The 13921-nt window shown below is 41.5% G+C and overlaps 1 protein-coding gene across 1 annotated transcript in view; it reads left to right on the top strand.

Moving 5' to 3' along the window:
- The window catches only part of osbpl1a (oxysterol binding protein-like 1A), a 31034-nt gene extending 18025 nt beyond the window's left edge, over positions 1-13009 (top strand). The window contains exons 18-28 of the mRNA XM_080532873.1: positions 2351-2426; positions 5676-5810; positions 6014-6111; positions 6514-6696; positions 7397-7504; positions 8199-8288; positions 8452-8575; positions 8830-8943; positions 9697-9820; positions 9933-10023; positions 11296-13009. Coding sequence (XP_080388999.1) covers positions 2351-2426; positions 5676-5810; positions 6014-6111; positions 6514-6696; positions 7397-7504; positions 8199-8288; positions 8452-8575; positions 8830-8943; positions 9697-9820; positions 9933-10023; positions 11296-11398 — 1246 coding nt within the window. The 3' untranslated portion in view covers positions 11399-13009. The remainder of the gene's footprint in view (positions 1-2350; positions 2427-5675; positions 5811-6013; positions 6112-6513; positions 6697-7396; positions 7505-8198; positions 8289-8451; positions 8576-8829; positions 8944-9696; positions 9821-9932; positions 10024-11295) is intronic.
- Positions 13010-13921: the final 912 nt, after the last annotated feature.

Genomic DNA, 13921 nt, shown 5'->3' with positions numbered 1-13921 from the left:
CAGTACTTGTATATACCCAGCCACTTCATTAGGTACACCTTGTTAGTACCGGGTTGGACCCCCTTTTGCCTCCAGAACAAGGTCCTGGAAACATTCCTCAGAGATTATGGTCCATATTGACATTATAGCATCACACATTTGCTGCAGATTTGTCGGCTGCACATCCATGATGCGAATCTCCCGTTCCACCACATCCCAAAGGTGCTCTGTTGGATTGAGATCTGGTGACTGTGGAGGCCATTTGAGTACAGTGAAGTCATTGTCATATTCAAGAAACCAGTTTGAGATCATGTGAGCTTTGTGACATGGAGCATTATCCTGCTGGCAGTAGCCATTAGAAGATGGGTACACGGGGCCTGGGGTGGTCCAGTGGTCTAGCACCGCGGTCTACAGTGCACACATATGGTTTGAATCCGGCCCATGCCCTGCTGACATGTCCTGTCTCCCTTCTTCTCTTTACTTTCCTGTCTGTCTTCACTATATCTGTCCAATAAAATGAAAAATATGAGTGGGACTGCCCCACTCAGAAAAAGAAAAAAAAGAAGATGAGTACACTGTGGTCATAAAGGGGTGGATATGGTCTGCAACAATACTCTGTTTTCTCTGGCTGTGGCACTTAAACGATGCTCAATTGGTACTAAGGGGCCCAAAGTGTGCCAAGAAAATATCCCCCACCCCATTACACCACCATCACCAGCCTGAACCATTGATACAAGGCAGGATGGATCCGTACTTTCATGTTGTTTACGGCAAATTCTGAGGCTACCGTCTGAATGTCAAAGCAGAAATTGAGACTCATCAGACCAGACCAGGCAACGTTTTTCCAATCTTCTAATGTCCAATTTCTGTGGGCCTGTCCAAATTGTAGCCTGTAGCTGACAGGAGTGGCACCCGGTGTGCTGCTGTAGCCCATCTGCTTCAAAGTTCGACGTGTTGTGAATTCAGATATTCTCTTCTGCATAGCTTGGTTGTAATAAGTAGATCAGCTCTTTCTGAAATACTCACACCAGCCAGTCTCGCACCAACAACCATGCCACGTTCAAAATCACTTATCATTCTGACGCTTGATTTGAACTTCAGCAGATCATCTTCACCATGTCTACATGCCTAAATGCATTGAGATGCTGACGCTGACGCATGATTGGCTGATTAGATATTTGCGTTAACGAGCAGTTGAAAAGGTGTACCTAATAATGAAGTGGCCGTTGAGTGTACATATCGAACGACATATCGATGTGTGCAATTCATTTAGACATTTCAATAAAGTCAAAGGTTAGTGTGTTACGGCTTAAAGTGTCCCAAGGAAACAAAAAGGATTAAACCAAAGTGCCTCTCTAACCCAAAGCCGCACACGAAGCCAGCCACAACATAAGAAAATGGTCGGAGTCACTGAAGTCAGTCAAAGTCAAAGTCAGCTTTATTGTAATACATACAATATATGTACAGACATACAGAGGGCTGAAATTGCGTTTCCCTCTCATCTACGGTGCATAGCAAACAAAAACAATAAATAACAATATAATACGACAAGGTTAAAGATAACTATATATACAAAAAATAATAGATAAAAGATTTGAAATATGTGGTACAATGTACAGGGGTGGAATACAATATGAACAATGAAAGTGCAATAGTGGTAATTGGCTCAGTATAATAGAGTAAAGTGGCTAAAGTATGTAAATGTATGTATGTATGTATGCATGAAGTGAAATTGTTCTTAGTCCGGAGTCCTGAAATAGAACCACTACTAGAAACATTGTATATTGGTGTTGGTTGTTATGGATCTGGCCTCACTCCATTCCTACACGTGCCTGGAACTAAACAAGAGGGCTTCTGTTGCAGACTGCAGACTGTATTCACCTAAATAAGATATGACTCTTGCATTAGATATAGAGCATCTATTACATGTCTGGCGTGTCGGGTCTAATGGAATACCAGTTCATATGGTAACAGACACAGGCAATGTCAACAGAACACACAGTATTTATAGTCAGCACTCGAGTTGAGGGGGGATGAGGGGGCTTCTAAAACAGCCATCCCACCTTTCCATCCCTTATGTCATTTTATCAATGAACGTGGTATTACTGCTATTTCAACATTTAGTTTTGCGCATATTGAGTAAAATACTGTGGGCGAGGGGGCACGCACACATGCAATGACATGTTTACCAAGTCACTGACACTGAAGTCACTGACGCTGTGGGGATGCTAAAATTGTCCATTATGATAAAATCCATCATCCCCCCCGATTTTCTTTTACAACTTGAGTACTGTTTATAGTAATACCATAGTAATACTGTCATAGTAATACTGGTCTCATTTGCTTGTCTCATGTACTTCCCTCCCTCCAGAACCAGTCTACCGGCACCCATGTTCTCAAGGAACGACTTCAGCATCTGGAGTATCCTAAGGAAATGCATTGGAATGGTGAGCTAAATGTTTATTTTTGTGGGTTTAAAAAAAATGTAATCATAATAATCCTCCCCAGTCCCCTCCAATGCCTTTGATATGACATGTTATTGATATGACATCATATTGATATGACATAATATTGACATATTATTGATATTATATTACATAATATTGATATGACATCATATTGATGACATGTTATTGATATGACATGTTATTGTTATTACATATTATTGATATGACATAATATTGATATGACATATTATTGATATTACATATTATTGATATGTCATAAACCTCTGCTTAAAGCCTGACATAAGTATCACCTGACATTACATGATGTTGTCTTTATCAGTCAGTCCTATATGTAACATATGTAACATATGTAAACATCTGACACATCACTTACAGGAGCCTGAGAACATGCACCAACAGACTGAACAACGGCTTTTTTCCACAAAAAAAAAAAAAAAAAAAAAGACTGCTAAATTGATATTGTTTAATTAAATTGATGAAATAACACACACACACAAGTGTACATACACAGATTCACACACAGACACGACCACCCCCCGCACACCACACACAGACAGACACACACACACAAGTGTACATACACAGATTCACACACAGACACGACCACCCCCCGCACACCACACACAGACAGACACACACACACACACACAAGTGTACATACACAGATTCACACACAGACACGACCACCCCCCGCACACCACACACAGACAGACACACACACACACACACAAGTGTACATACACAGATTCACACACAGACACGACCACCCCCCGCACACCACACACAGACAGACACACACACACACAAGTGTACATACACAGATTCACACACAGACACGACCACCCCCCGCACACCACACACAGACAGACACACACACACACACACACACACACAAGTGTACATACACAGATTCACACACAGACACGACCACCCCCCACACACCACATACAGACAGACACATACACACACAAGTGTCCATACACAGATTCACACACAGACACGACCACCCCCCGCACACCACACACAGACACACACACACACACACACACACACACAAGTGTACATACACAGATTCACACACAGACACGACCACCCCCCGCACACCACACACAGACAGACACACACACACACAAGTGTACATACACAGATTCACACACAGACACGACCACCCCCGCACACCACACACAGAGACACACACACACACACACAAGTGTACATACACAGATTCACACACAGACACGACCACCCCCCGCACACCACACACAGACAGACACACACACACACACACACACACAAGTGTACATACACAGATTCACACACAGACACGACCACCCCACGCACACCACACACAGACAGACACACACACACACAAGTGTACATACACAGATTCACACACAGACACGACCACCCCCCGCACACCACACACAGACAGACACACACACACACACAAGTGTACATACACAGATTCACACACAGACACGACCACCCCCCGCACACCACACACAGACAGACACACACACACACACAAGTGTACATACACAGCTTCACACACAGACATGACCACCCCCCGCACACCACACACAGACAGACACACACACACACACACACACACACACACACACACACACAAAGTGCTATCCAACTCTGTGCAAAATTCTGCTGAACGTATATTTTGTATGCATATCTTTCTTGCCTTAAATGTATATAATTCGATAATTATATATTTTTTGCCTCTTGTTTTGTTATTATATTCTATATGTCTTGGTATATGTACCCTCAATGGAGCCCCCCCACCCCCAGAAAAATATCTCACATGATTGTACTTGTACTGGAGTGACAAATAAACATCTTGTATCTTGTAAGCTTACAAGAATGTTCGTAAATACAATACATACTGTATGTAACTGAAAAAGGTGTTTCAAATATTTTAATTGCTTTTAAATTATTTGAATATTTCAGCATTTCTATACGTATATATTTCATATATACATGAATGTCTCTGCTGGGAACATTTGCTGGTGTGAATAAAAAAAAATGGCATGTAATAAAAAATAAGTTCACTACAAACTGAGGTCAGATACATCATTGTCAGTCATACTGAACAAAACCTTTCTTTTGAAACATCTTAAGCTAAGGAGGCATAGTGTATATCTCTGTGGATCAGCTGGATATGATACTTTGGTTAAAAGAGATGTTCCTGAAATAGATCTTCTTGTAGTCGTGTAATAGATCTTCCTGTAGTCACTTTGGTCATGGGTCAAATCTTTGGTGCATTGAAGTAATGAGAGGACTGAAGGTCTCTGTTGATCTCAATATCACACAAGGTATTTAACCCGATACACCATGATATTTAAGCTGATCTTTAACTTAAATGCCTGCAATTTCCTTCTCCAAACAGTTCTTTACTGAAAGGAGTTCACATTTTGTGATATTCAAACAAAGGTCAGAAGCGTCAGAGAAATAATTATTCATAATTCAGTCTGTGATTTGTCCTTCAGAAATAGTTTAGTGCTGTCTGCGAGTTTAACCAGCTACACTACATACAGCCCATTAATAATAATAATCATAATCATAATCATCATCATAATCATAGTAATAATAACTTTTTATTTGTATAGCACTTTTCCTGCAAACGTTGCAGCTCAAAGTGCTTTCTTGATTGATCTTTTCATTGATTCTACTAGTTTTTATCTGAACAGAAAGAATCTGCATGACCAGAAGAAACAGGCAACAGACTACCGTGGCCAATTCACCTCCAGCTTAGAGCATGTACAGTATGTAAGAGTTGAAACATGTGATAATCCTGATGTGGAATGCAGCCAGCTCAGTGGTCAGGGTGGAGTATATTACACAACAGGTTGATGAAAAACAAGCATTGCACACTTGCCAGAAAGGCTTTCAAAGCTGTGATTTACAACAATAATGTCCCAATTAAATCCCCTGTTTTGATATTCCTTTGTGTATCCCGTTCCCTTGACAACGTTTGTAGTTTTGGGAACTATATTTCTCAACGCAAGCAATTTCCCCACTCATAGCTGCTGTGTACATGTGTGTATGTTATTTGGTGGTGGTATGAGCCTGTGATGTTTGAGTCACACAGACTTTCACATTTCCATGACATTTCTGGGTCAACAGCAGGAATCACACTGTACTGTACAACCACTCACTCTCACTCTCTCTCATTCTCCACCCCGCCCCCCTCTCTCTCTTCTTTCTTCTCTCTCTCAGGAGCTCTCTAAGATCACAATGCCTGTGATCTTTAATGAACCCCTGAGCTTCCTGCAGCGTCTGACAGAGTACATGGAGCACACCTACCTCATCCACCAGGCCATCGCCTCCTCCGACTCCACAGAGAGGATGAAGGTACACCACACACGGATGGAAATCATCCTGGAAAAATAGGCTTTACAAACATAGGAATGCATCTTCTTATTATTTTGTTGTTTGTTTCTTGAAATATCCCGTAATACATAAACATACACAGACAGAAAATGAGCAAATCAAATCTCCAGTGGCGATCTATGGCGATCTCATGGGTTGCATGTGTTTGGTTCTTGCGTGGCCAGTGTGTTGCAGCGTTTGCCGTGTCTGCAGTGGCGTCCCAGTGGGAGAGAACTGGGAAACCCTTCAACCCTCTACTGGGAGAGACCTATGAACTGGTCAGGTAAGAGAGAGGCGAGTGTACATCTCTGCCACGGGTTATTTACTGTGAGAGGAAACGGAACAAACAAGTACACGTTCACAAAGCATATGAATCCCAAAAAATGTGATTAACCTTTTTTTGTAAGATGGTAAGATGTAGTATAGATAGACTCTCTAGTATAGAGATTCTATCACTCTGCCACTGTTTATTTGTGGCAATAGGAAACACATAAACGAGCAATTTACAAAGTATACAATTGAAGTGGTTTAAAACCAAATCCTTTTTTTTTTCCGTGATCTAAACACGATGAGGCTTTTTGATATGTCTTTGCGGAAAAAAGAATGTGAGCCAATTGCGAGCCAGTTGCGCTTTGGTACACTTCACCCATTCCTCTCTCTGTCTCTCTCTCTCTCTGTCTCTCAGAGACGACCTGGGGTTCAGACTGATTTCGGAGCAGGTGAGCCACCACCCGCCCGTCAGTGCCTTCCACGCCGAGGGCCTGAAGAAAGACTTTGTGTTCCACGGCTCCATCTACCCCAAACTCAAGTTCTGGGGCAAGAGTGTGGAGGCCGAACCCAAGGGCATCATCACACTGGAACTGCCCAAGTAAGTAAGCCCACTCACTAACAAACTCATGGAAAACGTTCACCAAACGTTCAACAGTTGTGCGATGAATTCACTAGGGGAACCATGGTGGGTCCAGGGGCAAAATTCATGTTGACGTTCAAGAATCTTAACAACAACAACAACAACAGCAACTTAATGCCTGGACCCTGGGATTGATCAAAAATAAGCATGGATTTTCCTTTAGCGACGTTGATGGAATACCCCCCTGGTTCCCCTGTTCACCCCCGCCCGCCAATTCCACCACTGCTTACTAATGGTTATTTGTAGACATGCAGCATGTGTTGTGTGAAACCACAATACAGTCGTATGATTCCATTTAATAGACATTCTTGTAAATGTGACGACAGCTGGTGAAACTGGGAACAAGTCGGCAACCAATCAAAGTGTTCAGACTTTTATTTAACTTTTTATTTAAGACTATTATTTTGTGTATTTAAACCATTTAATAAATCAATGACACACTCGCTAGTCAAGCCAAAATATTGCAATGCAATGGATTTGTTGAGTAATCCCCACTACTACCTACTTAACTATAACACTACTTTACATTGTTAGCAGGCTCACAAAACAAGCTGTGTTAGTTGACTAGCGTCAACAACGTTGATATTTACATTTTTCGGAATAAAAGTCTCACCAGTTTCACCAGCTGCTGTCATATATGTGCCGTTTTCACTTCCAGGCACAACGAGGCGTACACATGGACAAACCCTACCTGCTGCGTCCACAACATCATCGTGGGGCAACTGTGGATCGAGCAGTATGGTAACATGGAGGTGATCAACCACAAGTAAGGACAACCTCTTCCCAAATTCCCCTGCTACTTCTTTGACTGCTTTAAGGGGCATTTCACTCAAAATCGTTTTCTAGTACATTTCTTATTAGACCACCATTGAAATGGTCACAAAGTATCAGTACTTTGCACGTACAGTATACACCTGGGTAGTATCGCATGGATATCCCAATATCAAGGTTAGATTTAATTAAGATTAAGATCACTTTATTGTCCATTTACATTACATTACGGAAATGTTACATGCACACACACACACATACTTTCTACATACACATCAGGAGAGGCTGGTGGAGTTAGAAATCAGAGGATGAGTTCATTGGAATGTATGGAATGGAATGAGGAACAGTGTCATTCCAGTGTTTTTTCTGCCTCTACCAGCCTCCCCTGATACACGTGCATATAGACAGGGTCAGCCGCAGCGCAGCAGCGTGGAATTTCTCATGACTTCCTGGAATCGTCTCATGACATTGTGTTCAAAACAGATCCTCATCATGAGATGATTCCAGGAAGTGAAAACATATGTAAGGAAAGTGTAGAAAGTACTTTCTGAGTGAGGAAACAATAAAAAGCAGTGTGGGAATAAGGAAGTATGACTGAAAAGAAATGAAAAGGAAAATGTTGAGCTGTTCATTTATTTTTTATATTTTTATATATACAGTGATGGTCATGTAGTTCTGCTTTTTCCTAGAACTGGAGAAAGGTGCTGCCTGAATTTCAAACCCTGTGGCCTGTTTGGCAAAGAGCTGCACAAAGTTGAAGGCTATATTCTAGACAAAAGGTAGGCTGTTGAGTGTTGTGGTAAATGTTTTGGAGTGTAGAGCCAAAAGAAGAAAAAAAGCCTCACTCTCCCATTACTTACGCAAGGCACTGTATATTTTCTCAAGCATGTCGCTGTGTTGACTCCGGTGTTTTGACCGACATCGTTCGTGTGTTTGGCACAGCAAAAAGAAGCTCTGCGCTCTGTATGGAAAGTGGACAGAGTGCATGTACATAGTGGACCCTGCCGCCTTTGAGGCACATAAGAGGAGTGACAAGAAAGCGGCAGAGGAGAAGAAAGGCAAACCGGTATGTACCCCCCCAGGCGCTCACCTAGTCCATGGCACGGCCCCAACATTGTGCGAAGTTGTTTATTTGTGTTAAGTGTTTACTTACAGCTGTGCCCTTATACTGTGTCGTCATACTGTTTACTACTTGTTTGTTGCTGTGGTTCAGAGAAGTGTTATGCAACAAGCGGGTTTGACACTAATAACACCGTCACTCAGTGCAGAGGGTGAGTGCTCTACTCTGTTGTTGTTGTTGTCGTCGTCGTCGTCATCCAGGGCTCTGGGGAGGAGCAGGAGGAGGTCCCCCAGTCGGACAGTGATACGGTGGAGATGATCCCAGGCAGTCAGCTGCTGTGGAGGATAGCACCCAGACCAGCCAACTCTGCAGAAGTTAGTCACATGCTACAACATCCCTATTTAGGCCATTTTCAGACAGGATTTTCTGTCAAAAATGTATTACATGTAAAAATGTATGACAACCCTAGGGTACATAAGGTTGCAGAGAAATAGGAAATGTTAGAATAGGTATAGCATAGCATAGAGTACAGCACAGTGTTTTATCTGTACAGTATAGTATAGTGGATAGTGTACATAGCCTTTATTTATGTAAACCAGCTCCTTTCCCTTCTTGTTTTTTTTCTTGTTTTTTCTTTCCTAGCACCAGGGGAGCCCCCCCTCCCAAATGTCGTTGTTTGGTACCTGTACTATAGCAATGACAATAAAGACCATTCATTCATTCATTCATTCATTCATTAAGCACATCGTTTTTCTATGGGGTGCATTGACTGAAAACGAACGACCATCTGTGATTTGTCCCTCCCTTTTTGTGTTTGTCAAAGGTAGAACTGACTTTAGACTGATAGATTTATGCGTAACCTGTTTTTCGTGAATGGTTTCCATCTGTCTGAACAGGCCCTTAGATAGAAACTCAGACCAAGTAAAAGGCAGCTTATACAGACCTTGAAGACTTTGATAATACCTTGTGAAGATTGCATTATTGTAGATGTATGTGAAACGTAAACATTCAAACATAAACAACAACTTCTTAAGTTAAATTAAGAACAACTTCTTCAGTTCCAGAAGAAATGTTCTCAAGTGTGATTTTCTTTTCTTCTTTTTTTTTTTTTCTTTCCTTATTTGTAGATGTACAGTTTTACGTCCTTCGCCATGCAACTCAATGAGGTGGACCAGGACATGGAAGCAGTCATTCCCAAGACAGACTGCAGGCTGAGACCAGACATACGAGCCATGGAGAATGGCGATATTGGTAACGGCCATGGCTCCCCTGAAATCTCTGAAGTCTGTTCCATTCATTCCTCTTATCCTAGACAACTAGCTGGTGCAGTTCTTTTACTTTGCCGTTTTCTCTCTTGTTCTAGACTTTGCAAGTGAGGAGAAGAAGAGGCTGGAAGAGAAACAGAGAGCTGCACGCAAAAACCGCTCCAAATGTGACGAGGAGTGGAAAACGAAGTGAGACAACAATGTTTTTACATTAGACAGGACTGTATTATGATCTATTATTGTAAGTAAGTAGCCTTGAGAACCAATGGTTCTCGAGCCTAATGGCCCTTAGAGCTTGATGTACAAGTACATCCCCTGGACATGATGCAGGGTCTTACCCCCAATCCAACTGTTAATGCTGAGTGCCAAGCAGGGAGGCATTGGGTACCATTTTTATAGTCTTCGGTATGACTCGGCCGGGGATCGAACTCACAACCTCCCAATCTCAGGGCGGACACTCTAACCGCAAGGCCACTGAGCTGGTTGTATATTATTGTGCTGACTCTATATGTGTTAGGCATTTATTTGTTCAGTATTCAACTTAGCCATATCAATTTGCCTTAGCCATGCCTTTATTGTTTTGTTAATGTACTGCTTTGTAAACATAATGTGCTGATGTCAATTCCCACTTTTGTCTTCCATTGTCTTGTTCGTTGTGTTGCGGCTTTGCTTTGATGTGAAGAAACCCTGCCCTCGGCCCCAGGTTGGAGCTTTCAGTGTGTCTTATAGCTTATAGACGATGTGCTCCCAGTGATGCTATCTGATCTCATTTTGGTTCCTCAATTGTATCTTTCACATTGATCATATAATCAGCTTTTCTGCCAAGCCACGCTTTGAAATACTTTACAGCTTTCCATTGATGGCTTTGGAGTTTGGGATAAAGGAACTTTGAGATAGCATTCACAGGGAGTGACAACGTCCACCTTGCATGTGGTGTCCAATGTATCGCATTGTTGTGTGGTAGCGCCACCTACTGGCGTGACAACCTACTGCATGCCTTGGTTCTGATTTCTGAAATTCAGTATAGCATTTGAAATGCCTAAATGGCATCTATGCTATGCAGTTCAACAACTGTTTAAGATTTTCAAAGATAGATTTATTTTAGTACGTGTGTAAATGTATTATATCCTACAGTATGTAGCATGTGTTTGATAACATTCCTCATTCCATTCCATGACTTACAATGAGCCTCCCCTGATGTCTAACCACTCCCCCCCCCCCCCTCTCTCTCTCTCTCTCTCTCCCCCCCCCCCCCCTCTCTCTCTCTCCCCCCCCCCCTCTCTCTCTCTCTCTCTCCCCCCCCCCCCCCCCTCTCTCTCTCTCTCTCTCTCTCCCCCCCCCTCTCTCTCTCTCTCTCTCCCCCCCCCCCTCTCTCTCTCTCTCTCTCGTCCGTCTTTTGCTGACTGAATGAGCCTTGACTCCGTTGCCCTGTGATGACCTTCTCCCCTCCTGCCCTCCCAGGTGGTTCCACCAGGGGCAGAACCCTCACAATGGCTCCCAGGACTGGCTGTTCTCCTCTGGGTACTGGGACCGCAACTACCCTCTGCTGCCTGATATTTACTAATGGACATTCCTTGAAAACCGGGATCAATATTTAAGTCTTAACTATGTCCACGTCACTTCTCGAAATTGCATTCCACATGTTAGTTTTTAACAGGACCAGCTACTTACATAATTGCAGTAAGCAAATAGGATAGTAGAACAGTGTGGCCTTAATTTATTACGATGAATACACTTTGTATGAATGGCAATAATTCATATACTTATAATACACATTGTTAATAAGCGGTTAGACATGCTTTCAAATGTAGCATTTATATTTGAACTAGATCATATATTTTCCCATGCAGCCATCATTTTAGAGGGAAGTACTTTTAGCTTAATGTATTTATGAACTCCATTGTAGCTTTGGTTGATACGGATTGGTTCATGGTTTGAGTCACTGTTTTGTTGTAATTTCTTCATGATGCAGTGTTTTGATTGGATGTGAGCTATATACTGTATGTTATTTGCACAAACTTACATCCTTCTTACATCAGCGTGTCCCACACGGTAGCCTTTTCTTAATTGTTAGGAACACGGCTCCTCGTATCCTCTCCTCCGTCCTCCACTCGCTTCCTCCTCAAAAAGGAGTGCAGGAAAATATGTACGGGGAGGAGTCTGGATCTTCTCCTACGATGCCTGTTCAATAGGCCATGAGTGGAGGATGAAGGAGAGGACTTGATGAGTCATGTTCCTAAGAATTGAGAAAAAGGCTTTCGTGATCAATACCTCATACCTCTCTAGTGCTTGTGATAAAGTTGGAAGTATGATGTGTTGAACTGTTGTGTAGCTTTCATTCATTTTTATTCACCGCTTTGTGAGAAACTAATCATGGTGTTCATTTTGGAAATTGTATTGTAGCGGCTGCGTTTTTCTGTTCTTACTTCTGCCCACCATGTGCTCAAAAGCACACACAATAGGTGATGTAAATAATATATTTGTACACGTTAGTCCCTTTGAATAGACAATCACGGATTCAAACAACAACACAAAGTGTTCACACCGCCACTTTTTGGGGGGGAAGCTGAGGGATGGGGCTATGAGGTCAAAATGATAGGCTCAATCATGTTTTTAAGCTATTATTGTTACACAAGATGGAGTAAAACAAGTATATGGTGAGGTGGACAGTTACAGTAAGCTCATGAGGCAGTTTATAGTTATATTGTTCAATAATGGCTATATATAATTAATTATAAAGAATGTCCAAAAATGGACGTACCAAAATCCCCTTTAAATACATTTTGCACTGCAGCAAATTATGCACTCAGCTATGCAACCTCTGAAGGGAGACTGTGTGGATATGTAAACAAGTTAAACACTGATGTCCTTATGACACAGCTCTCTCATGTGAACTGTGAAAACATTCTGTAGACCTGTACCAAGTTATCAAAGGGCCTTTGATATGTTGTTTTTTATGAGGGTAATATGGGTATTAGATACCTTGTATCATGGTTACAGAAGAAAACAATAACAGGTTAGGCTACTTCGTGGTCAAAATGTAAGTGTCTTAATAATGTATTTAGAATCCCAGAAAAAGTGTGGATGCAAGAGAATGGGCTACAGATCATCTGACTGGTTAATCATTTCGTCCTTTAATATTTTATATAATGAGTAGCTAGCCTATCATGAAATATACTCTGTACATCTCTGTAACTTCTAAATAAAATTGTCTACAACTTTGTTAATTTTGATGATTGTATTTGTTTCAAGTTACTTTTAGGTGATTGTGGCATGCAAAAGCGATATTTAACAATGGAATTTGGTAAATGGAAGGCTATGATCATGGACCTCTGATTATTTCAGATTGCAACACTCTATATGCTCTTTGAGAATCTCTGGCTCTAATAGCAAACACATTTATATTATGCAATAATAGAAGATTGTCTCTTGTCATTCACATTTTATTGATGATACAATGTAATGCAGTCATCCCAATCTTCAGCTTGAGCTTTTTCTATGAATATCCTGTGAATGATTGAAGAGAATGTTAGAGAGCAAATATGTGAAAAATATCAAATCCTAGGCCTACTGTCCTGGAAAGTATTAAATGGATCCATACATAATTAAAGCCATACACTGTAAATGATTTGTATAGTAGCCTACACTGTGTAAATGATGTGTCTAGTAGCCTACACTGTAAATGATTTGTATAGTAGCCTACACTGTGTAAATGATTTGTATATACAGTAGCCTACACTGTGTAAATGATTTGTATATAGTAGCCTACACTGTGTAAATGATTTGTATATAGTAGCCTACACTGTGTAAATGATTTGTATAGTAGCCTACACTGTGTAAATGATTTGTATAGTAGCCTACACTGTGTACATGATTTGTATAGTAGCCTACACTGTGTAAATGATTTGTATAGTAGCCTACACTGTGTAAATGATTTGTATAGTAGCCGACACTGTGTAAAGGTGCAATACACAACGTATCAGCTCCTCTAGGGAGAGAAACATATTTCACCTTACCTGATCTACGCAGGTGGTAGCCTCCGCCACAAGGTTTGCTCATAGCAGTCGTGTTGTGGGGAGCACTACAG

Source organism: Nansenia antarctica (genome assembly GCF_963989245.1).
Source record: "Nansenia antarctica genome assembly, chromosome: 1".
In the NCBI taxonomy this organism is placed as follows: Eukaryota; Metazoa; Chordata; class Actinopteri; order Argentiniformes; family Microstomatidae; genus Nansenia; species Nansenia antarctica.
This window is presented reverse-complemented; position numbering and strand designations above follow the sequence as displayed.